Source organism: Ranitomeya variabilis, chromosome 2 (genome assembly GCF_051348905.1).
Source record: "Ranitomeya variabilis isolate aRanVar5 chromosome 2, aRanVar5.hap1, whole genome shotgun sequence".
Lineage (NCBI taxonomy): Eukaryota > Metazoa > Chordata > Amphibia > Anura > Dendrobatidae > Ranitomeya > Ranitomeya variabilis.
The window spans coordinates 428,114,105-428,140,991 of record NC_135233.1 but is presented as its reverse complement, the minus strand read 5'-3'; the positions used below and the strand labels follow the sequence as shown (position 1 = coordinate 428,140,991).

At 44.1% G+C, this 26,887-nt stretch overlaps 1 protein-coding gene across 1 annotated transcript; it reads right to left on the bottom strand.

Moving 5' to 3' along the window:
• Nucleotides 1–1,466: 1,466 nt before the first annotated feature.
• LOC143806420 (astacin-like metalloendopeptidase) lies at nt 1,467–26,060 on the bottom strand. The gene is made up of 13 exons (XM_077286943.1): nt 25,618–26,060; nt 24,681–24,705; nt 23,680–23,736; nt 23,119–23,250; nt 22,395–22,512; nt 21,774–21,952; nt 19,414–19,495; nt 7,659–7,786; nt 6,668–6,780; nt 5,898–6,111; nt 4,276–4,394; nt 3,165–3,387; nt 1,467–2,323 (listed from the first exon to the last, which is right to left on the bottom strand). Exons 1-13 carry the CDS (start codon nt 25,684–25,686, stop codon nt 2,301–2,303), a joined length of 1,482 nt encoding a protein of 493 aa, XP_077143058.1. The 5' UTR covers nt 25,687–26,060; the 3' UTR covers nt 1,467–2,300.
• Between the last annotated feature and the right edge of the window lie 827 nt (nt 26,061–26,887).

The following is a 26,887-nucleotide window of genomic DNA, read 5'->3' as shown; positions in this document are numbered from 1 at the left end:
AGCAAAGGGAGAGGGAAAAAAAAAAATTGTACTCAGGGCTTCTCTTATCCCACTTCTGCGATGCATTAAACACTTTATGGCCTGCTGTACTGTTGTGATCCTTAGTGGCTGAGGATCACAGAACTGACTAGCTAAGTTACTGAACATAGAACGAGCTCTAGGGAGGTGGTAACTGGACTGACCGCAAAACCTGATCCTGACCAAACACACTGAAGGTAGCCGGTGAACGTGCCTAAATTCCTGGACGTCTCGACGCAGCCTGAGAAACTTGCTACCCCTATAGAGAAAGTAAAGACCTCACTTGCTTCAGAGAAATGACCCCAAAGATATAGGAAGCCCCCAACAAATATTAACGGTGAGGAAAGGGGAAAATACAAGACGTAGAAATGAAAATAGATTCAGCAAATGAGGCCCAAAATACTAGATAGCAGAAGACAGGCAGGGAACTGTGCGGTCAGTAAAAAACCCTATACAAAATATCCACGCTGAGAATACAAGAACCCCCACACCAACTAACGGTGTGAGGGGAGAAACTCAGCCCCCTAGAGCTACCAGCAAGCAAGGAAATCACATATTAGCAAGCTGGACAAGGACAAGTAAATAACCAAGAAACATATTGTACACTGATGAGCAAAAAATAACCAAACAGAAAACTTAGCTTCTCTTGGAGAGACAGATAGCTAAGGAATTCAGGAGGATCAAGATAGCACTGAATACATCGACAGCAGTCAAACACTGAAAGTCCAGGTGAGCTAAATAGGAAACCAGCTAACAGATAACGAGACAGCTGATCCGCCTCAGACCTGCAGAAAGACACAAAGAGCCACCAGAGGGAGCCCAAAGACAGCACTCACACAGTACCACTTGTGACCACAAGAGGGAGCCCAAAAACAGAGTTCACAACAGTCTTTGTACCATGCAATGGAACTTGACTGCATGGCAGAGTTTCAGCTTACACATGTGAAAAGAGTTAGATCAAGGTGTAAAAAAAATAAACATTCTGCCATGTTGCTGTTAGGAATGGGAAGTTGTCCAGGTGTCCGGCTGTTGTAACCTGCAAAACCATGGAGGGGTCACCAACACCTGACTTTGTTGCATTGTTGTCTCTTGTCTTTCAAAACATTAATCCAATGGGACATGAAACACATATTCTGTATTGGTGCTCCTGCTGGTGAATATGGTGTTAACTCCTCCTATATACTGTAGATATCAGTCATTGTACAGGAAGGAGAAGGAGGTGAGCTGTGATATCACCTATTGTGAATGGTGGATCCTGTGTTATCTACTGTATATAGAGGTGATCAGTCATTGTACAGGGGGAGGAGGTGAGCTGTGACATCACTTATTGTGAATGGTGGATCCTGTAAGGTCTACTGTATAGAAACATTAGATGATTGATTCTAAGCAATTTTCACAGAACAGCAATTGTCAGACTATCGTAGCTCAATATAAAAACTGCAAGATTTCAGATTAATTTTTTTTAATATCCATTAGATCATGACATTGAAAATAAAAACATGAACTCCCTTCCCCCCCCCCCCACACACACACACACACACACACACACACTAATTTTAAAGGTTTAAAATAATTGCAGACTTGGTGTTTGGATGAGATTTTTTTCTATCTGCAGCCGGCACTTGGGGAATCTAAGGAGCAGTCACCGTGTCGGTGTACTGTATTATTGCCTTCAGCATGTAGTGACTCCTTAGGGTGGAGGCTGCAGACAGCAATATTATTGGTCATGGAGAATTTAAACGGCATAAAAAAGTCATGAAAGTTCAGCCAAACATTATGTGAATTCGGCTCCAATCAGCACAGAACTTAGAATTTTGATTTAAAACTGTAAAAAGCTCTTGATTACAGGAGAAGAGATCTTGTTTGGAGCCACAAAAGCCGAGCGCAAGTGTGCAGGACACAGCCACCGGTCCGGAGCAGGTTAGGGAGTAGACTAAGTGGTCATTGCTGATGTCTTTTATGTCAATTCAGCTTAAATGCTTTTGGTTATGACGCGTTTCCCCATTTCTAATATAATCTGAGCACCGCCCAAATCTGCCTTTTCCTAATTCCACACTGTGCTCTGAAGACGCCGTCTGTTTGCTTTTTTTTCATTAAAATATATTCATAGAAATCTAAACAGTCCACAGGGCCTGGACACCGTAAGTTGGCGGAAGGGTGAAAACTACTTTCCTCTCCAGTAGACATCCATTAAAAAACATTGTTTTTTTTTTTTGTTGTTAAATATTCACATTTTCTTCATAAGACCAGGGGTCTCGGGTACTATTTGTTGTTCGTAGTCTTTAGCGGTCGGTGTTTGGTGGCACTGCGAAAGAAGAAAAGGGAACGAGTTAGCGATACTCGCCTTGCATGTACCGCTAATAACTGGACACGCAACGTGGAAGTCTGTATCTCAGGAAACAAAACAAAAAAGTGACAAGGTTTTTTTTTTCCTGCACAGGTTGGCATTACACTACCTCCTCTTACAACCTAGGACTGTTACCGCACCAGACCACAATCACTTGCTGCATTCCCCACTGGATCCATTACACCGATACTGGGGTCCATTGGGCACCACTGGTGTCTTTTGTGTGACCAAGACACCTGCATCATGGGTTTGGTTAACCAAGGCTCACATAATTTTTGTTTTCAATCTTAAAGGAGATGTGTCATTTACAATTGACTTAAAGAGTTGACATACACATGTCCTGTATGGATAGAAGACATATTTCTTCTGGAGACCCCCAAGAAACCTAAGTTTGACATGTTGACTATGTCTTTACATGGGTCCTCACGCTGCTCAGATAGACTTTACCCAATTCTTTGACGTGTGCAATGCCCAATTTGACCTGGTCAGGCTGAACCTTGACATCTATTCCACCTAGTCTATATTTTTGATGACAAGGCCAGATGTAAACTCTGCTTTTTTTTTTTTTTTTTTTAGCCCTGAAGACATCCATGGCTATAGTATTACCAAAAACATGGCAGCTTTCCTTCTGAACCCCCCATCCTCAAAAGTCTATGGGTTGTGTCTGGTATTGCAAATCAGCTCCATTGAAGTGAAGCCGCTGAAATGCATCATCAGACATGACAGCTTCTGGAGAAAAGACAACATTTTCACCAAGCCTATCCCTTCCCTTTACCATAAAAAGAATGTAAAAGCTTACCAAAAGTATATTCGGCCCTGAAGCCCTTCCCATTTGTCCGATCGTTGCTGGAGAACTGGAGCAACATCATATTTCCAGTTGATGATAATACTAAATCCATTATTTTTCCGCAATAAGTGCCAATGATGGACGAATTGGTATCACCACCATCTCTAATCACCAAGAAGTCATTGGAGCAAGTTGGAGACGACTCAAGGTCAAACAACGTTAAATTTAGGGACACCTGGAAGAAAAGGAACACGTCTGAAACATCACGGAAAACTTGTACTCTCCATCCTAAAGGAAGCAGATGATGCCACCATGATGGCAGTGCCGAGAATCCATGAGAGAAGGACGTAAAGAGGGAAGCCAGTGCGGAATAAGGTCTCTTGTACATGGTCATACGATGGCTTCCTACAGGTCTATAGAGGCTTATTCCCATATAGTACTCCACCAATTCAAGTCTCGCCGTGAGAACTTCCCCACAATGGCTGATAGCAACACACACTAAAGGGGATTGCCTAAAACCAACTATTTTATACTCTGGTAATGGGACTACTGCCAAGAAATCACATGGGCATTAAAACAATTAAAAATGGCAGATTTGCTAGCAAATTTGGATATTCCCATGAATTTGGCCAGGTAACATCTCAAAAGCAACTTCCTCATTTTCAATATTAAGTCCATTCTCCCCAAATATTGGAAAGTGACATGACAGAAAACAAAGAAAAAACCTACTTTCCTTATGCAGACATGTTGGAACTACGCAATGGGTGATTATGTCGACTGATAGTAATATTGATAAGTGACTTTTATAGCATTTACTGTGACCTTACAATTATTGGCGCATTCTCTTTCCAATTAAAGAATTTGGACAATTAAACTATCAGAAGTTAAGTTTACAGATGGTCAATGGCCCTGCCAGATCCCAGCTCATCCTGCAATGATGTCAAGCGGAACCTTCAAGGGGCCAAATTTTTATACTTCGATGATCCTCAGCCCCTAATGTTTTCATAGGCCACTGGAAACAGTCCGCTAGACTTGTGGGACGTATAGGAGTTTGTTACACAGGGAAGTATGGAGCTTCAGGAGGATCCACAATAACTAATCTATACAAAACGCCTCTACTCACCATGAACCCAACCGGAGCTAGGATGATGGAGGTATCCTGGACACTGTTGGGATAGGTACTTGGATATTTCGGTGAGGCCACAAAACTATTGTTAGAAGTAAAAGTGCCACCGGAAGTCACTGTAAAATGAAAAATAGATCGGTTTTATAAAAAAGACCCATTGAGGTGTATATATACAGTATGTATTATATATTAGTATATCTTTATTTGGGAGCCTTGGCATCCTAACTTTTTGCTGGTGCTGTGTATTGGGGGTTGTTGTGGATATAACACTATATGTGCGGCAGTGATGCATATATTAAATACAGACCTCATAAGAGGCGTATTTAGGTCATGTGTGGAGAGATATTTACTTTTACGATGCTGAATATGTCTCATCAGTACTGTAGTTTTTTTACGGTCTAAAGTCTGTAACAATGGTAAGGTCATACTGGGAGTTGTAGAGTCATGAGATACAAATACAGATGGGCTTGACATGACAATACAATTGATTTCTGTACTAAGTTGGGTGCTTTATACAAGTACTGATGGTGGTACTGCTGTTGTATTTATTTACAGACAGTGGTTCTGCTGCTGTATTCATGTACTGATGGTAGTTCTAGTCACCCATTTACTGATGATTGTACTGGTGCCTTATTTATGTACCATTGATGGCTCTGTGTTCTATTTATGTACTGATGCTAATTTTGGTTTTGAAATTCATGTACCGATGATAAATACAGCACCTAAACAATCATCACTAGAATATGAATACATTACCAGTACAAGAATATGGCACCAGAACCATCATTATATTTGTTGCAACCTGTATTTGTTGGTATTTTTCGTTGAAAAAAAAAAAAAATGTAACAATTCTAGTGGAAAAGGTCATCAGAGCTTGTTACCTGACCCATCGAAAGGGGAACGAGGGTTTACATTAGGGGGGCTCTGACCCACTTCTGTACTTGGGGGTTGAAAGTGCCATCGGCTTCTTTTGCCTAGGGCACCAAAGTACCTTGTCCCAGCCTTATCAGGATACCTAGCTGCTGCCACACCTTAACATCGTCCCCACAAGACATCACACCTAAGAACCACACTGAGGGGTTTCCTTGGAAGACCTGGGTCATCGTCAGCGTCTTCTGCAAGCCTGATAATACAGCCCCTTTCCATGTGGCTGAGGACATCCTCCACACCAAAGCTAAATGCTGGCACATGCGCATTTTAGAATATTTGTCAACAGTCCCAAATTTGCCAGACTTGTCCAGATTTTCTGAAACAATACTGGGAGGAAAGAATTTGCATCCCTGCCCAAGAAAAAGGTTGGCAAGTACGATCTACTCAGCAGCGCAAATGCGCCATCACATCTGTGGATGGTCATTATGCAAGCTTTAGAGTCAGATGTGGATCACAGAGGGAAGGCCATCAGCTGAGAAAAGGTCCTATAATATCAGGCTGGTGGGATAAATGTGACGTCACCTTTACGCCAGGGTGAGCCAGCAAACTTTACAGCGAGAAATTCACTTTCCGCCCCACATTTGCCAACCAATCTGCAATCCGGTTGACCGCCATAGATCTTGTCACTGCCTCATCTTTCACCAATCTATATCTAAAAGTGCTTACATGTCAATAATTAGACCCAATACCTGCGTTATACGATGCGTGGAAGCTGCTGGAACAATGCTGATCAGTTATATATTCCACCAGCAGGAATAAACCTGACGAAATGAGGACATGATGCTGCTGGTTTGGGCTGATGGTCGCCAGCACCGGGCTGGTTTTTGTGACTCCGTCGTACACAATGATTTCAGCGGTGCAATTGATCGATGAGGCGCTGAAAGAGTCAAACTGCAGAACGAGCTGGAGAAATGAGCAGAACGGACGTTAGAGATGCCAACATTCACCTTTACCGTTCCGGCCCAGGCACAGATTTGAGCAAATGTGGAGCACAGGGACGCCCCACCAAGAGGGCTCCCCTCGGGATCTTTTTTTTAGCCAATCCTCCTCTTATCCTGGATAAGGAAAGGCAGAAACATGCTACCAGCTCTTTCATGGACTACAGGAGAGGGCCTCTTACCTTTGAGCCAGGACTTCTGAGTCCAGCCCAGATTCATTCCTTAGGCGCCAACTTTTATCACCGCACCTTACTGTGCAGAAGCCACTCTCGCTACTACAGATCAGCTTTTATTGAAGTATATGTGATCTGATCTACAGTACTGAGAACGACCATTACATGGTGATCCGCTAGATTTCTAGGGCCCCATCAGTGCTGTAGATATCAGAATGTATGCGCGGAAATGTGCTCTATTGTGCAATTGAGAGCCTTGTGCCAAGCAGCTGCTGTAAAGCTCATAGGACGAGGAGGAGGATAGCAGAGAAGCAGGGCATGTCCATCCTCCATTAACGCACACCTCACCTTGTTTAAAGGAACGTGAAGAATCCATAGACAGTTGTCATTGGCCAGTGATGGGGCCGCATCACTGGACAATAAGGTTCCCGATGTCCCCAGTATCTTCGTCCTGCATAGATCTGTCAAGAAGAACGAACCATAAACTCGGAGAGGAAGGAAATCTTACAGTGATAAGGAGAGGATTGCGAGAAAACTTTTGGGGAGAGGTGGCCATTTGTATTAGATGAATGCTCCTTGGGGTGACCGCTATTCCTCCTGACATCCGTATGCTCGTCCCAGCAGAGCATGTGTTCTCAATATGTATCGGTATATAGGTTACCATCAGACACCTATGGAAATAACTTCTGTTCTGTGAGTACAAAGTCAAATTCCCGATCCACCCCGATCAGGGGAAGAGTCAAAACACTCCCATACAAATTAGATGGTTGCAGGATCGGGACCTTTAACACACACACACTAGTCGAATATATTAAAAGAGTTTTCCGCTATCAATTTTAGCAGCTCTTGTTTATTGATGGAGGTCTTATTGCAGGGACCCCCCACCAGTCCTGAGAATAAAGGGGCTTCAGTGCAGCTTAATTTTTCCCCTGCACAATGCATGGCCACCTGTGTCATTAACTTGGAAAGCTTTAGTCCTGTCCCGACTTCCTCCTTAACTGCCCAATTGTAGCCGGAGATTATGCCCTTTAGTGATCTGGAATATTAAGTTTTCTAAGACAGTTGTCAGGTTTGCACCCCATGCCCAAAGCTGTGCAGGGAACGTCAGCACAGCAGGAGGACAGGAGCCCCACCGATTATACAGGGTAATCTCAAAGATCGGTCCTTTTGCAGCAAAGAGGAGGATGACATTTGGCCATGGTTGTAAGCTCAGCATCAGCTTTGCGAACCATAGGATAATGCCAGGAGTCTCACTTTGAGACGACAAGGGGGCCATGGAGCCAACTGCACCCAAACATGGAGGTCACCGCATGAAGAAGCCGTCCTACTAATGTCTTACTGCAAGCGTAGAGCCTGTTAATCATCACCACATCCAGGCCGCTGAGTCCGTAGCGCTGTCCGATGACCACCTTAGGGTTCGGCTTGGGTATAATTGTTGTCTTTCCACTGGTGTTTGTGAAGGTCGTGCTGTGGGATCACGGGAAATGAAGACATACATGAGAACAGGATGTTGGAAAAGTCACAAGAAAATCACTCTGGCTATGGCAGCATTTTTTTATTTTTTTTTTCACCTCAACTTCGAAAAACAATCAATAGGTCTGGCCTCCTACATTCAATGTTAATGTTCTAAATAATTAAGAAAAAGAAAGAAAAAAAAACAAAAAAAAAAAACCATCAACAGCAGCTTCTCTAGGGCTTCCATGTTCAGCAAAAACGAGCTAAGAGACATAATAGAAAGCAGCTAATTTTCTGACCAAGTTCAATGGTGATTAAAGGAAACGGCATCATCAGAAAATGACTCAGGCTTTTGGGATTGCATGTAAAGTGTTTTTTTTGGGGGGAAATGACGGCAGTTTATATTTTTTTATTTCAAGAAAAATAAATAAAAATATTTGACAAATGATTCATTCTTTGATGATAAAGGAAATGTAAGGCTATGTCTCCACGTTCAGGATGGCCGGCGGTATCGCCGCAGCGGCGAAGCCGCTCGGCGCTAAGCCCCGCCCCCTTTCTGGGACGCGATCATGCAGGATGTGTTAACTCTTCACATCCGGGATGATCGCTCTGTCCCATAGGGCCCTGTGATATGCCTTGCGGGGACGCTGCGTCCCCGCAAGGTGTACGGACATGCTGCGATCTGAAAAGACGCGCAGCATGTCCGGAGTCGCAGGGCCGCCGCGTGCGGGTTTCCACGCATAGTGGAGACAGGATTTCATCAAATCCCCTCCACTATGCTGGAACATCTGGACGCTGCTTGTTTGACGCTGCAGCTCTGCGCAGCGTCAAACAAGCAGCGTTTCCTGACCGTGGAAACATACCCTAAGTGTGCTGCTTTATGAAATAACAACACTTCTAAATACAGCACATGTGTCTGACCATTATAGCCAGTTGCCATTTATAGGGAAACAATGCACGTTTACAAGAAAGTTACAAAAAAAAAAAAAAAAACACACACACACACACACACACAACATCGCAAGGTTTACAAGAAATTAAAAAGGAAAAAAAACAAAACACAAACAAACCACAAAAGCTTTTGTAATTACAAGAGGATGATCTGTTAGGACAACCCCTTTAACCCCTTCACCCCAAAGCCTGTTTTCACCTAAGTGACACGGCCAATTTTTACAATTCTGACCACTGTCACTTTATGAGGTCATAACTCTGAAACGCTTCAACGGATCCTGGTGATTCTGAGATTGTTTTCTCGTGACATATTGTACTTTATGATAGTGGTAAAACTTCTTCGATATGACTTGCATTTATTTGTGAAAAAAACAGAAATTTGTCGAAAATTATGAAAATTTAGCAATTTTCAAATTTTTCGTTTTTATGCCCTTAAATTAGAGAGTTATATCACATAATATAGTTAATAAACAACATTTCCCACATGTCTGCTTTACATCAGCACAATTTTGGAAACATAATTTTTTTTTGTTAGGGAGTTATAAGGGTTAAAAGTTGACCAGCGATTTCTCATTTTTGCAACAAAATTTGCAAAACCATTTTTTTTACGGACCACCTCACACTTGAAGTGACTTTGAGGGGTCTATATGACAGAAAATGTCCAAAAGTGACACCATTCTAAAAACTGCACCCCTCAAGGTACTCTAAACCACATTCAAAAAGTTTATTAACCCTTCAGGTGCTTCACAGGAATTTTTGGAATGTTTAAAAAAAATTGAACATTTAACTTTTTTTTCACAAAATTTTTACTTCAGATCCAATTTGTTTTATTTTACCAAGGGTAACAGGAGAAATTGGACCAAAAAAGTTGTTGTACAATTTGTCCTGAGTACGCCGATACCCCACATGTTGGGGTAAACCATTGATTGGGCACATGGCAGAGCTCGGAAGGGAAGGAGCGCCATTTGACTTTTCAATGCAAAATTGGCTGGAATTGAGATCGGAACCCATGTCGTGTTTGGAGAGCCCCTGACGTGCCTAAACAGTGGAAACCCCCAGAAGTGACACCATTTTGGAAAGTAGACCCTCTAAGGAACTAATCTAGATGTGTGGTGAGCACTTTGAACCTCCAAGTGCTTCACAGAAGTTTATAATGTGGAGCCGTAAAAAAAATTAATATTAATTTTCACAAAAAATGATATTTTTGCCCCAAATTTTTTATTTTCCCAAGGGTAGCAGGATAAATTGGACCCCAAAAGTTGTTGTGCAATTTGTCCTGAGTACGCTGATACTTCATATATGGGGATAAACCACTGTTTGGGCGCATGGCAGAGCTCGGAAGGGAAGGAGCGCCATTTGACTTTTCAATGCAAAATTGGCTGGAATTGAGATCGGAACCCATGTCGTGTTTGGAGAGCCCCTGACGTGCCTAAACAGTGGAAACCCCCAGAAGTGACACCATTTTGGAAAGTAGACCCTCTAAGGAACTAATCTAGATGTGTGGTGAGCACTTTGAACCTCCAAGTGCTTCACAGAAGTTTATAATGTGGAGCCGTAAAAAAAATTAATATTAATTTTCACAAAAAATGATATTTTTGCCCCAAATTTTTTATTTTCCCAAGGGTAGCAGGATAAATTGGACCCCAAAAGTTGTTGTGCAATTTGTCCTGAGTACGCTGATACTTCATATATGGGGATAAACCACTGTTTGGGCGCATGGCAGAGCTCGGAAGGGAAGGAGCGCCATTTGACTTTTCAATGCAAAATTGGCTGGAATTGAGATCGGAACCCATGTCGTGTTTGGAGAGCCCCTGACGTGCCTAAACAGTGGAAACCCCCAGAAGTGACACCATTTTGGAAAGTAGACCCTCTAAGGAACTAATCTAGATGTGTGGTGAGCACTTTGAACCTCCAAGTGCTTCACAGAAGTTTATAATGTAGAGCCGTAAAAAAAAATTAATATTAATTTTCACAAAAAATGATCTTTTTGCCCCCAATTTTTTATTTTCCCAAGGGTAGCAGGATAAATTGGACCCCAAAAGTTGTTGTGCAATTTGTCCCGAGTACGCTGATACTTCATATATGGGGATAAACCACTGTTTGGGCGCATGGCAGAGCTCGGAAGGGAAGGAGCGCCATTTGACTTTTCAGTGCAAAATTGGCTGGAATTGAGATCGGAACCCATGTCGTGTTTGGAGAGCCCCTGACGTGCCTAAACAGTGGAAACCCCCACAAGTGACACCATTTTGGAAAGAAGACCCCCTAAGGAACTTATTTAGATGTGTGGTGAGCACTTTTAACCCCCAGTTGTTTCACTAAAGTTTAGAATGTAGCGCTGTGAAAATCAAAAAATCATTTTTTCTTTCCACAAAATGATGTTTTAGCCCGCAATTTTTTTTCCCCCAAGGGTAACAGGAGAAATTGGACCACAAAAGTTATTGTCCAATTTGTCCTGAGTACGCTGATACCCCATACATTGGGGGGAACCACTGTTTGGGCGCACGGCAGAGCTCGGAAGGGAAGGAGCGCCGTTTGAAATGCAGACTTAGATGGATTGGTCTGCAGGTGTCATGTTGCATTTGCAGAGCCCCTGATGTACCTAAACAGTAGAAACCCCCCACAAGTGACCCCATATTGGAAACTAGACCCCCCACGGAACTTATCTAGATGTGTTGTGAGAACTTTGAACCCCCAAGTGCTTCACTACAGTTTATAACGCAGAGCCGCGAAAATAAAAAATATATTTTTTTCCACGAAAATTATATTTTAGCCCCCATGTTTTTATTTTCCCAAGGGTAAGGCTGGTTTCACACTTGCGTTTTTAAAAAAAACGCATGTGTGAAAAAACGCATGTAATCGCGGTAAAACGCATGCGTTTTTTTAGACGCATGCGTTTTTATAGAAAAACACAAGAAAACAAGAAAAAACCAAAAAACCCTAACCCTAACCCTACCCCTACCCCTAACCTGAAATACGTGGCACTGAAATACGTGGCACTGAAATACGTTTATATACGTATATACGTATATAAGTGCCACGATATTTCAGTGGCCACGTATATAAGTGCCACGTATATAAGTGCCACGTATATAAGTGCCACGTATATAAGTGCCACGTATATAAGTGCCACGCATATAAGTGCCACGCATATAAGTGCCACGCATATAAGTGCCACGTATATAAGTGCCACGTATTTCACGTAAATGCCATGATATTTCACTGAAATACCGTGGCACTGAAATACGTGGCACTGAAATACGTGGCACTGAAATACGTGGCACTGAAATATCGTGGCACTGAAATATCGTGGCACTGAAATATCGTGGCACTGAAATACGTGGCACTGAAATACGTGGCACTGAAATACGTGGCACTGAAATACGTGGCACTATGACTGTCAGAAAATGTTCATTAAACGGTTAGGGATGAGTTTAGGGTTAGGGTTTGGATCCCTTTATCACCTTGATGGTGGTGGGTGACTTTTCAGTGTGTGTTCTGTTTTTTTTCTATAAAAACGCATGCGTTTTTAACGCAAACAAACGCGTTGAGATCGGACGCCATGTCGCGTTTGGAGAGCCCCTGATGTGCCTAAACAGTGAAAACTCCCCAATTCTAACTGAAACCCTAACCCCAACCCTAACCCTAGTCCTAACCCTAGCGCTACTTTCACACTAGCGTTTTTTTGCATACGTCGCAATGCGTCGTTTTGGCGAAAAAACGCATCCTGCAAAGTCATCTGCAGGATGCGTTTTTTCCCCATAGACTAACATTAGCGACGTATTGACACACGTCGCAAGCGTCGTGCGACGGTTGCGTCGTGTTGTGGCGGACCGCCGGCAGCAAAAAACGTTACATGTAACTTTTTTTGTGCTGACGGTCCACCATTTCCGACCGCGCATGCGCGGCTGGAACTTCGCCCCCACCTCCCCGCACCTCACAATGGGGCAGCGGATGCATGGAAAAACAGCATCCGCTGCCCCCGTTGTGCGGCGCTTGCACAGTATGCGTCGGTATGTCGGGCCGACGCAGCGCGACGGCCCCGTACCGACGCTAGTGTGAAAGTAGCCTAACGGGAAAATGGAAATAAATATATTTTTTAAAATTTTATTATTTTTCCTAACTAAGGGGGTGATGAAGGGGGATTTGATGTACTCTTATAGCGTTTTTTGGGCGGATTTTTATGGTTGGCAGCCGTCACACACTAAAAGACGCTTTTTATTGCAAACAATAGTTTTTGCATCACCACATTTTGAGAGCTATAATTTTTCCATATTTTGGTCCACAGAGTCATGTGAGATCTTGTTTTTTGTGGGACGTGTTGACGTTTTTATTGGTACCATTTTCGGGTACATGACATTTTTTGATCGCTTTTTATTCCGATTTTTGGGAGGCGGAATGAACAAAAACCAGCAATTCCTGAAATTCTTTTAGGGGGTGCGTTTATACCGTTCCGCGTTTGGTAAAAATGATAAAGCAGTTTTATTCTTCGGGTCAGTACGATTACAGCGATAACTCATTTATATAATTTTTTTATGTTTTGGCGCTTTTACACAATAAAAACTATTTTATATAAAAAATAATTGTTTTTGCATCGCTTTATTCTGAGAGCTATAACTTTTTTATTTTTCTGCTGATGATGCTGTATGGCGGCTTTTTTTTTGCGGGACAAGATGACGTTTTCAGCGGTACCATGGTTATTTATATCCGTCTTTTTGATCGCGTGTTATTCCACTTTTTGTTTGGCGGTATGAGAATAAAGCGTTGTTTTTTGCCTCGTTTTTTTTTTTTTTTTTTTACGGTGTTCACTGAAGGGGTTAACTAGTGATATAGTGTTATAGGTGGGGTTGTTACGGACGCGGCGATACTAAATATGTGTACTTTTATTGTGTGGTGTTTTTTTTATTTAGATAAAGAAATGTATTTATGGGAATATATTTTTTTTTTTTTCTTTATTTAGGAATTTTTTTTTATTTTTCTTTTTACACATGTGGAAAAATTTTTTTTTAACTTTTTTACTTTGTCCCAGGAGGGGACATCACAGATCGGTGATCAGACCGTGTGCATAGCACTCGGTCTGATCACCGATGTGACAGGCACGTTCCACAGGCTTGCCGGCGCCTGCTATGAGGATTCTCAGCAGACGCCGGCAAGCAGGGTCATCTTATGACCCGGAAGGAGTCCCGCGGCCATCTTGGATCCGGGGACTCCTTCCAGGTCACCAGAGCAGCGCGATCTCATCGCGCTGCTCCGGTGGGAGAGCGCAGGGAGCCCCCGTCCCTGCGCGATCCCCCTCTATGCCGCTGTCACTATTGACAGCGGCATCAGAGGGGTTAAATGCCCGCGATCGGCGACAGCGCCGATCGTGGGCGTTGCTGCGGGGTGTCAGCTGTCATATACAGCTGACACCCGCACCCGATCACCGCGGCGCTCAGCGCGAGACCGCGGTGATCGGGGCGCCGTACTAGTACTGCGGCTGGCACTAATGCAGTGCCGGCAGCGCCGTACTAGTACGGCGCATGTCACGAAGGGGTTAAGCAAGATGTGCATTAGTGTAGTGTAAGGCTATGTACCCACGTTGCGGATTTCTGTGCGGATTTTTCCATTCAGTTTTTGAAAAATCCGCAGGTAAAACGCACTATTTTTTATCTGCAGATTTCCAGCGTTTTTTTGTGCGGATTTCACACCTGCGGATTCCTATTGAGGAACAGGTGTAAAACGCCGCGGAATCCGCACAAAGAATTGACATGCTGTGGAAAATAAACCGCACCATTTCCGCGCAGTTTATTTTCCGCAGCATGTGCGCTGTGGATTTTGTATTCCATAGGTTTACATGGTACTGTAAATCAGATGGAAAACTGCTGCGAATACGCAGCGTCAAGTCCGCAACATGTGCTCATACACTAAAGAGGTAGACAAGTGAGAAGACGTGCACGCACAGCTAATGCCTAACAAAAGTGAACACCACTATCTGCAGGTCAAAGACGATCGAGAAAGTAAAAGCAGAAAGAATTGCATTTGAAACACCCCAAGGTCCTGGTTGTTACAGTGGCATTGCTTTCCTCAAGGGGAGGAAGATCTTCTTATCAGGTAAACACAAGCGTACAACATGTTCACACTCCAGGCCAGAAGGGGAGCCCTGATCCAGCTTGTGGGTGGTATATATGTATACCACCCGCAAGCTGGATCAGGGCTCCCCCTCCTGGCCTGGAGTGTGAAGATATTGTATGCTTGTGTTTGCCTGATAAGAACTAATTATATATATATATATATATATATATATATCCTACTATATAATTGTCTAAGGGGTACTTCCGTCTGCCTGTCCCGGATATTCATTGGTCGCGGCCTCTGTCTGTCATGGAATCCAAGTCGCTAATTGGTCGCCGCAAAACAGCCACGACCAATCAGCGACGGCCCAGTCCTTTGATCCGTCACGTAGCAGTCGTAGCTACGCCATTTGCGCTGATCGTCGTCGTGAATAGAGCACTTACGTTTGCAGCTATGTATCCGGCCAGCGCCGCTGCGCAACTTTCGTGATGCCGGTTCTCCTTGGCGGGCCCTGTGTCAGACGGGTTGGAAAGCGGCCACCGGTGGCGCACCCTCGGCGTGAGGATGACGGCTTCTCCTCACCGAGGAGCTCCCCTGCTGCTTACATGTGCGCCGGACACTTAATAGATACCGAGTACGGAGAGAAATACCGGGGGCCTGGAGAGCAGCCAAGAACCGGTGCCATTTTCTGGCAGAGGAGGCCTGGGGGGTGGGCCTATGTGTGGGTGAGATTACAGGGTGAGATGGCGCAGCGTGTGCACGGCGGTGTAAATAATGTGTGGACACTGCAGGGAGGAGGCAGTGTATACCGGCCATTATCTGTACTGTATAGGGGAGGGGTGTATATATGTATACATAGTGTGTGTATATAATATATACCTGGTGTAATGTATAGCAGCCACATGGTATATACCACAGGCCACATAGTACTCCTATATACTACGTGGCCTGTGCTATATACTATGTGGCTGCTATATACATACATACATACATACATACATATTCTAGAATACCCGATGCATTAGAATCGGGCCACCATCTAGTATATTATATAATATACACTAGCTGTTTCCAGCCAGCTAACGCTCGGCATGCTCATTGCTATCTACAGTAATTAACAGTGCTAGTGATTAAACTAAAGTAAATAATGACAACATTCAATAGCGCTTACGCAGGTGGTAAATGAACTTAAAATGAAGTTAACAATAGTAATAATTAAAAATCAGAATAATACTAATACATTTTATTCACAGTGTAAAATCAAAAGCAAACTGGATTCGTGTGGTAATGTGTGGGGACGGAGCCTCATGTGGTAATGTGGGGGGGACGGAGCCTCGTGTGGTAATGTGTGGGGACGGAGCCTCGTGTGGTAATGTGTGGGGACAGAGCCTCGTGTGGTAATGTGTGGGTATGGAGCCTCGTGTGGTAATGTGGTGGTGGGGGCAGGATTGTGTGTGGTAATGTGGTGGGGGGTGGGATTATGTGTGGTGATGTGGGGGGCGGAGCTACTGTGCAGGGTTCGTTATTAGCGAGTAATCACAATGCTATATATATATATATATATATATATATATATATATATATTTGTCTAAGGGTACGTCCGTCTTTCTGTCTGCAACTTCAGTCACGGAAATCCCGTGTCGCTGATTGGTCTGCCTGTCATGGCTGCCGTGACCAATCAGCGACGAGCACAGTCCGATTAGTCCCTCCCTACTCCCCTGCAGTCAGTGCCCGGCGCCCGCATACTCGCCTCCACTCACCGCTCACACAGGGTTAATACCAGCGGTAACGTACCGTGCTATGCCGCGGGTAACGTTATCGCTGCTATTAACCCTGTGTGTCCCAACATTTTTACTATTGATGCTGCCTATGCAGCGTCAATAGTAAAAAGATCTAATGTTAAAAGTAATTTAAAAAAATAAGTAAAAAAAAACAACTTGCTATACTCACCCTCCGTAGTCCGACGATGCGCTCGCGGCTGCCGCCATCTTCCGTTACCAGAGATGCTTTGCGAAATTACCCAGAAGACTTAGCGGTCTCGCGAGACCGCTAAGTCATCTGGGTAATTTCGCAATGCATCCTGGAACGGAAGATGGCGGCAGCCGCGTGCATAGGGACAGCTTCGCTGGATCCCAGGGGGTGAGTATATAACTATTTTTTGTTTTAATTATCTTTTTTTAACACGGATATGTGCCCACACTGCTATATACTACGTGGGCAGTGTTATATAGCGCGTGGGCTACGTTATATACAGCGTGGCTGCTATATACTACGTGGCCAGTGTTATATACTACGTGGGCCGTGTTATATACCGCGTGGGCTGCTATATACTACGTGGGCAGTGTTATATACCGCGTGGGCAGTGTTATATACTACGTGGCCAGTGTTAGATACTATGTGGGCTGTGTTATGTACTGCATGGCCTGTGTTATATACTACGTCGCCTGTGTTATATACTGCGTGGCTGCTATATACTGTGTGGGCTGTGTTATATACTGCGTGGCCACTGTTATATATTGCGTGGCCTGTATTAACACATCGGTATTCTACAGTATGTATGTATGTATGTATGTATGTATGTATGTATGTATGTATGTATGTATAGCAGCCACATAGTATATAGCACCTGCGCATTTGCTATTTTGTTTGGGTCCTCTGCACCCTGCTTGTGCATTTGTATTGAGGCCCATTCAGACAGGTAAGCATCTCTGCCTGTTTTTGGTGTATTTTCTTGAATTTTTCCTTTTTTGGTGTTTATGTGGCTGATATATATATATATATACACAGCACAATGCTCACCGATGGGTGCCAAGCCTCGTAAGACGGTCCACTCATCCACCCAAATAATATGCAAACGAAGAAAGGAAGGCAGCACTCCAATACTTGAAAAGGTGAAAAAACTGTGAAGTTTATTTCAGACCCACATCTCTATACGACGTTTCGGCTCACACTGAGCCTTTCTCAAGCACCCCGCTTTCCATTCAGTCCCTGAATGGAGCACGAGCACTGCACTACGAGCACTGCTTTAGCACAGCTCCTGGCTGTAAAATGATTTAACCCCTTCAGATGGATTTACTTCGTGGGACTGACCTGAGCGTTGGAAGGTATGAGATATTGTTGTTTTTTTATTTTCCCTTTGTTACAGAACGAGGGTCTTCAGCTGGATTACCAGTATAATAAAATATTACAACAACCTGTGTCTTTATTTCATTAAAATACTTTAAAATGTGTGTGTGTTTTATTAACCATTTCGTACTATTGGATTAATAATGGATAGGTGTCATAATTTACGCCTCTCCATTATTAATCTGGCTGAATGTCACCTTACAATAGCAAGGTGACATTAACCCTTCATTACCCCATATCCCACCACTACACGGGAGTGGGAAGAGAGTGGCCAAGTGCCAGAATAGGCGCATCTTCCAGATGTGCCTTTTCTGGGGTGGCTGGGGGCAGATGTTTTTAGCCAGGGGGGGCCAATAACCATGGACCCTCTCTAGGCTATTAATATCTGCCCTCAGTCACTGGCTTTACCACTCTGGCGGAGAAAATTGCGCGGGAGCCCACGCCAATTTTTTCCGCCATTTAACCCTTTATTTTACAAGCTAGAGGGCCCACATTTTGCACATACACACTACTAACATTCGTAGTGTGGAATATGCCAAAAAAAAAAAAAAAGGGATATGAGATGGTTTACTGTATGTAAACCATGTCTCATATCATGTCGGGTTTGGGAAGGAGAAAGAAAAAGCCGGCAATTGAATTACCGGCTTTTCACATATCTCGCGCTGAATTATATATATATATATATATATATATATATATATATATATATATATATATATATATATATATATATATATATATATATTCAAAGAACAAAGTGCGGCAGCACTCACCGATCCTGTAGCAAAAGCTTGTCTTTATTGAAGCATAATTATAACCTCTACACGGCACGGGGGAGTGGAGCGGAGAGAGGAGTGAGTAGAGAAGGACGATGGCCGTTTCACGCCAAAACAGCGCTTCTACGGGCGCTTCTATGGACCCGTAGAAGCGCTGTTTTGGCGTGAAACGGCCGTCGTCCTTCTCTGCTCACTCCTCTCTCCGCTCCACTCCCCCGTGCCGTGAAGATGTTATAATTATGCTTCAATAAAGACAAGCTTTTGCTACAGGATCGGTGAGTGCTGCCGCGCTTTGTTCTTTGACTGTTATATAGTATCTGCTGATTTACACGCGAGCACCTCCCGAGACTATCAGGTCCACTGCCTTCGGGATTTATTACACATTACGTCTCCTGTGTGGGCTGTGCTGCTTTGCTTTTTCTTGTTGGATATATATATATATATATATATATATATACACACACTGTATATATGTTTTAACGAACATTTGCATTTGAGCACATAAATCCATTAGATGTCGGTTTTGCAAGCCTGCGAGAAAATATCGCAGTACGGATGCCATACGGATTACATACGGAGGATGCCATGCGCAAAATACGCTGACACACCCTGCCTACGCATGACATACGGATCACTATTTTGGGGACTTTTCTGCGTATTACGGCCGTAAAAAATGGACCGTATTTACATACGCTGAGTGTGACGCCGGCCTTAACACTGGCGCCGTCTTACTCTTACCTGCTATAATGCATGATGGAGTTGTAGTTGTAGGCCGTGTTCAGAGTGTCCCCATTGTCCTTCTTGAAATCTCCTTGGTTGACTGTAAGCAAGAATGGATGAGTAGCATATCTGTCAGGTCTGTAGAATGTTATGTATCACTAGCCCCTCCCCCTAGGTATGCTTCAGTCGCTAGCCCCTCCCCCTGGGTATGCCTCAGCCGCTAGCCCGTCCCCCTCATTACATCAATGAGATGACAGCTGGTCTCATTCTTCAGATTTTTACCCCTGAATTGAGATTGAATGATCCGTCTAGGAGGAGAAAAAAAAAAAACGCAGATTCCTCTAATTACAAAGTTTTTTTTATTTTATTTTAATTTCCGTGTATACTACTGATTTATTAAATAAAAATGTAAAACAGTGACCTTTTAACCACAGAAACTTGGTTCTCCAGTGCATGCAATTGTACATGGCTGACCATAGGGGGCAGAAGCTACGCCTGTTGTGAAGAGAATACCTTTGTTTCCATGCAAAATTGTGCTGCCAATGGCCGCCATACTGTCAGTTGTATCTGGCCACATTAAGGATTCAGCCCATAACTGAGTATGGACTGTCATGCCCAGCGGCTCCTGCACTACCAGCTTTGGTGGGGTCTCAAGGTTGGATCCCCAGTGAGCGATATGCCACTTACTGAGATAGGAATATGTAACACCCCAGGTAACCGGTTGTTACAGTGATGTTGCCTTCCTTTCGGGGAGGGCGATATCATGCTTGGAGCCAGGGCAAATTCTGTTTACCAGATAAGCACCTACGCACAACACATTCTGAATCCAGGCCAGGAGGGGGAGCTCAGGACCCGGATTCAGGGGAGCTTCCCCAACTTGAAGTGTCCTGGTCTGGAGGAGGAGTTAGTTGGTCCAGGGAGACCAAGGAGAGCAGTCTGAGAGAGACACTGAGTCAGAAGGAAGTCTGGAACAGAGTGCAGACAGTGGAGCCGGCCAGCCAGGACTGAGCTGTGGCTCCTGGGAAGGAAGAGAACCTGAAGGGTTGTTCTATGCAGTGGAGCATTGAGGAAAGGAGCACAGGAGTGGAACAGGGCTCAGAGGGGAACTGTGACCGGGCACCCTCTGAGCCGAAGTGCAGAAACTGGGTACCGGGAGCCTGAGGCTTTTGTGGGACTCTAAGACACATAGCTGAACCAGAGGGCACTAAACTACGCGTTAACTTAACTGCCCACACCAAGCCTGAGGTACAGCAGTACTTTAAGAGCTCGGGTCGTGGTGGAGACCCCATAAAAAAGGCTCAAACTGCCTACCGTGCAGGCAGCTGTTCCAGGACAGGAGAAAGAGGATACCTTGCCAGCAAGCTACAAGCAGCAGGGGCCTCGCCATCTTAGCGCAAGTAGGAAAGGCTTACGGACCTCACCTGGGAGAGGGATCACCTTTGCCTCCAACCTGGCCAGACCACATCACCATCCATGCCTGGTACCCTGCTACCAACAGTAAACTAGGTAAAGACTTTATAACTTGTGTCTTCCACTTATTCGTCGGCATAGATAATCCTTGCCATGCACATTGGGAGCCCTGGGGACCCCGCTTCACCTGTGTGAAGTGTCACCATATCATCACCCCAGAGGACCCCTTTAAGCGGCGTCGGTCCCTACTGACTGAAAACCACAGATGGCGTCACAAATAGACTTTCACAATACCCGTTAAAAGACCATTCCCCCTTTAATTGAGTCCCAGGGCCACGGACCGGGTCGCAGCCACCGTGACATCCCCTTTAAGAGCGACCGGACCCTGTACCGAGTACCCCACGGCCCTGGCGTTCCAAATATCCCTTCAAATTAAGTTTTTTTGGCGGTCACCATTAGCGAGAGCCCACTGCATGGGGATTCCTACAGTCGCCACTGATCTCTGGAATATAACATATGCAGCCGTGTCACCTGAATGTAAGATGGATAGACTAGGAATTTCAGATCAGGTGGTCTGACTGCAGAGACCGCCTGCCGATCACTTGATGCAGCGCTGCACCCCTTCACCAGGCACAACACCAAACTTACTAGTGGCGGCGCCTGGTACTGCAGCTCAGTCTTATTCCCTAACAGCGGATCAGCAGGAGGGCAAAGAGTCGGACTGCCACCAATCCAATATTAATGGCCAGACATGATATGTTGCTCACACCCTGCTATAGTCCGGCACAGGATTCCCAGTCACATGTCATGTCTCAGACGTAGCATACGTTGCCATAAACCATCGTGCAAGGTCCATGCATGGGCTGTACAGGACAAAGACCTCCATGCGCAATGCTCCTGGCGCTACCAGATTGGACAAATAAGAGGGGCAACCAAGTGTTACATCAACTGTAGAGTCACTTCCTCACCCTGGGAGATGTACTGCCACATAATGTCCACATAGTTATCTCTGTCCGGCCTGGTGTGCTCATGGTTGAAGCTGAGAGCGTGCATCACTTCATGCTGGATCACTCCGTAGCCCAGACATTTTGTAGACTGGAGGCTCACCGGCTGCGCGTATCCATTTCTGCCAATGTAGGACCAGCAGCTGCGCAAGAAATAAAGCCAGAATTTTGCCAAGGTTTGCACACGCCTGGTTGCTATCATACAAGGTTTCTTTGAAGTTGGACATTGTAGCAGTTGCTCATCAAGTCAAAAGGGTCCGGTGGGCACTGTGACTGCAAGACTATATGGCATGCATCTATGCACACGTGACAGGAGAACAAGGAGAGGGTGGAGGAGAACTACTACCTTCCCTCTGGGGCGAGAGATCAGTACATGGAGATGGGCGGAGAAGTTTGGTTAGGAGTTTATGAGCAAAAAACGGTCTGCTGAGTGTGAGAAGGATCCATGTAAATATCTAGGTTGCATTGGGGGAAAGATGGATGCATGGCACAGGTTATTTTGTAACAACTACTTCATAAAACCTTTTAATATCCATGATACTTTTGCACTAAAACCAGCACGATTTCTCTACATGTCACTCTTACCCCGGGGTGTTTTCGATGCGGATGTAGCTGGTCTCAGAAGTTCTTTCTATAAATCGCACACAAGACACCGTAGAAAACTCCTCCAAGGCAGTTTTAATTAAACGCTTCTCATATTTAGCTGAGCAGAAAACAAGCAAAAAGGCAAATATTAATCAACCACTAATTGTGAACAAAAATACTTTCTGGGGGGGCGAGGAACCAGAAAATAAAGATTGTCACCTAATCCACTGGGAAACACCAATGCAAAAATAGGGTGTCCGGCTGCTGAAATCCCCAGCGATCAGATCTCCCTGCAGCTCCCCCGCAGGGGGAAGAAAGGTATTACATGTTTTCAATTAAATCAGTGGTCTGCCTGTGTAATGCCTGAATATTCTCAGTCCTCCAGAGTAAAAGACACTAATTATTCCCCACTCAGCCCCATTTTGGATGGTGCCATGTGCAGCACACAGTCTGTAGAGGTGATGCACCATGCAGTTTTGGTGTCCAATAATACTGCTGCACCTTGCTCAAATATACAGGTGCCTATATAGGAGTGCTGTACAATGTCACCATAATAGATTGCAAATATACCATAGTGTGCCCACAGTGTAAATCCCCCCCCAAAGAAGCAAAGTAATCTACAACAATGGTAGACTATATTATATTTGTGGTGGTCACAAGCCGTATCTGAAACCCCCCGTATATTGGGGTGGGGGTCAAAATCCCCCCAAAATAAATCACTTACTGTACTTGGTGTCGATGAGAAATGGCACATTGACGGCTCCATCCACCTTTTGCCACCTGCAGGATCCGCATCGGAGGGCGCTGCGGCCGAGGGGCCGAGCAATATCACCTTGGAACAAAGGCCTGGAAAGGTCTAGAAGGGCAAATTAGCAGTTGTAATAGTCAGTAGCAATACATTGTGAGTTCCATGTAGACTAGTTTCTGGAAGTTTGCTTTAGCATGGTCACAGGAAGCAGCGGGGGCGCATCTTTACCCCTCTATGCCTGGTCGCCTCCTTATAAGACCACATACAAGCATAACAGAGGCTTTCAGTTCAGGGAGGTCAGAAATGGAACAAAGGCATACTGAGGAGGAAGGAGAGGGAGTTCCAGCACCCATAGTGCTGGTAAAATGCTGATGAAGATGAACTGGCCATGGCAAGTTACAAAGATTACGCACTGGTCCTGGACTTATTAGACTGTTCTGTGCACCAAAGTTTTATCTTGCAGGGGGATGAGGGAGCAAAAAGTGGGGAAAGCCCCATCATTAGATCCCCCCATAGACAACAATGTAAACATCTTACCGGCATTTGCCGAGAGAATAATATCAGAGATGGTCAGCTGCTTCCCTTTCACAGATTCTAGTAGAAAAAAAAAAATAATAACATATGAATATAAGTATTATAGACATTTGTACGGTCCCAGGATTGATGTGATGTCATATTTGCATCATGTCGCAACGATAACATCACTGCTGGCTTCAGATGAGCTCCGGTCTAACAGCCATGACCCACTGGTCAGGGTCTGGCTAGTTGAGACGCTCATGCACTTTTTTTCCTTGGAAAAGCGCCACTGTGGTGTAGGGGCCATGACTTGTATTACACTGACCTCGGCAGTGATGGCATATACAGCACCTTACCACTGAGGTCAGGTATTGCATGTGACCGCTGTAGCAGATCTGAAGAATCAGTGGTCAATGATTGACTGCAGTGGTCACATGAGCGATGTACTGTAGAAAAGCAGCAAAAACTGTCGGAAACCATTATATTGGTGACCTGAACCAGGGGTGGGACTTTAAATGAAAAAAAGACAAGTAATTTTGTTTATTTTTTTTTTTCGTTTCCCCTATTCCCTGGAATTTTACAAATTGCCTTTAAGTAAATGGAGCTGACCTGCAGTACCGAGTACAGCCTGTACACAAGAGTGGTGCTGTTTCTGGAAAAAGGAAAGCCACTTTAGAATCCTGGTAGATTATACAATTCCTTGAATTTACGGATATGTGAGAAGTATGGTGGTCTCCCGACGATGACGAAGGTTCAGCCCCTTATTCAATAGAGAAGTGGCGAGGACTGCCCCGCGACTTAGGACAGGACACAGGCCGTCGCTGCAATGTCGCAGAGCAAAGCAACTAAATGGCACGGAGACAAGTCACAAAAAAAGAAAAGTTGTAATTTTTGCAACTTTCTCGCAGAATTCACTTGTACTGCTCTGCGATGCGGGGGAAGGGAGCGTATTTTAAGTGTTAGCCCCCCATCACCAGGCAGAGCCACATGCATCTTTTAGAATCAGAGAACATTGTACTTACTGGAGCCTGGAGCCGAAGATGGCGTCTGCGGAGAAGGAATTTACTTTATTAGGAACAATTCCATTTTATTTAGATTCTTTATATTGCAACATAATTGTTACAAGTTATTAAACAAAAGAAACATTTACTAATAATATATTCTATATTGACAAATTCTAGACCATTGAGCCAACAACATCTAATAGAGGGGGGAGACAAAAAAACCCCACATTTCATCAGTACATACAATATAATGAAATGGAGACGTTCAAAATTACAAATAAAATAGTTAAAAAAAAAAAAAACCACCAAAAAAAAAAAAAACCCCACAAGAGTTCTTGACGTTACAGATTTTCTGTACCCATCAAGTGAAAGAAGCATGCATTTAAGAAAAAAAATACTAAATATATATATATATATATATATATATATATATATATATATATATATATATATATATATATATATATATATATATACACACACATAGTGGGAACTTAGCCATGGAGGTAGGGTGGGAAGAACAATCAAACAAACTAAAACCCCTCTGTGTACAAAGCCTGAGGCGGTGTTCCCACAATGAGCTTTTGATGTTGCAGAATTTCTGCACCTATTATTTACATTAGGTTACTTGCCTTTTTTCACCACGGTTTTATGTGAATTTTTTTTACCTGTGCATTTTCCGCATCTAACCTAAGTCTATGGGGAAATTCCGCACAGGAGACGCAGCGTATCCGCAGGAGAGATGAACAAGCTGTGGATCTGAATCACGGTTACACGGCGTAAAAAAAGAAGCAGCGGGCGGGAGATCGCTCTATATCTCATACACTTTGCTGAAAAGACACCGCAAAAAAAAAAAAAAAACAGCGTAGAAAACACAATAAAAGCCGATGGAGGGAACGCAGCCTAACACACCTGCCTTAGTGAATCCCCCCAGACTTCACCATATAGGACGTACCTGTACCGGCAGCGCAGATCCCAGGGCGCAGAGCGCTGCGGCCACCAGTAGGACGATGGCTTGTGCCATGGCTGCTCCAGGTCCACTATTGATAAAACGACTGTGGGAAGCTCCTTATGTATCCAGAACATGGGAATATCCAACCAGAGCAGACAATGGGGGGCGATTCCACCCTTTGTGCGACCCTGGAGCCATTTGATGTGGATTGGGATGGGAACAAAGATCAGTCACATAATCCAATGACAACGAACATGGACACTTACAAAAGAGCCTCCAGACGGACACAAAAAAAAGTGAGAAAAAAATCATCTAAATATTTTTTTTTCTTTTCCCTATGACCTTAATTCAACCTGCTCCATTATCTCCCGGCCTTTGATGGAAAAGCTCGTCTGGCCCTGATGGTTCTCAGGGTCGCTGGGAACCTGCAATACTTCATTTGTGCTGATGCAATGAAATGTAACACTCCCTTTAAGGCGGCGTTCTCACGAAGGATAAATACTCCACCTTTTTCAGCTGCGTTTTTCTTTGTGTTGAAAATCCGTGTTTTTGGAAAGCTCAATAAAAGTGGATGTGATTTCATGATCTCAGGGACGCCGTGCATTTAAAGACGCTGTTGAATTGTGCATATTTCAGTGCAAACATTTGCAAAATATAGGTTATGTTTTTGAAAATGCTGCATTTTTTCCCATTGCGGCCTTTCTTTTGCAAATATTTGCACCACAATATGCAATAGCAATCTGCTCTGATTTTTTCAATTTTGCTGCATTTTTTTTTTTTGCATCAATTTCCCCTTTCTTATGCTTTTGGTGCAGATTTTACGCAGCGTTTTTCAATGCATCTTTTTGAGCAAAATTTAAACTTTTTTTTTTTTTTTCAAGCTGCACATAGAAGCCTGTAACAAACAGTATGGCGGCATCTTTAAACGCAAGAGTTTTCATGAAATCACATCCACTTTGATTGAACTGCTGAACGCAGAAGAAAAAAAATGCCGCATTTACGCTACGTGGGAACGAGGCCTCATAGCACCTCTGCCCCCATAGAAGGGGAGATTTAACCCCATCATTTTCATATCACTTAATTTATGGAAATAAAATAAAGGCTGCGCTCACACTGAGCCTTTTTGCTGCATCTTTAGAAGTGAAACACCAATTTTTGAGTTTCCGCTGCAAAACCTCATTAGGCCGGTTTCACACGTCAGTGGCTCCGGTACGTGAGGTGTCAGTTTCCTCACGTACCAGAGACACTGACTCACGTAGACACATTAAAATCA

What these genes read in the sequence shown, in the direction of transcription:
- LOC143806420 (XM_077286943.1), bottom strand. Translation starts at nt 25,686, where the DNA reads ATGGCACAAGCCATCGTCCTACTGGTGGCCGCAGCGCTCTGCGCCCTG. An exon ending in TCTCATCGACACCAAGTACA is followed by an intron (nt 22,513 to 23,118) that starts GTAAGTGATTTA and finishes TTTTCTGCTCAG; the next exon opens with CTAAATATGAGAAGCGTTTA. An exon ending in TAGCTCCGGTTGGGTTCATG is followed by an intron (nt 3,388 to 4,275) that starts GTGAGTAGAGGC and finishes CTTTTCTTCCAG; the next exon opens with GTGTCCCTAAATTTAACGTT.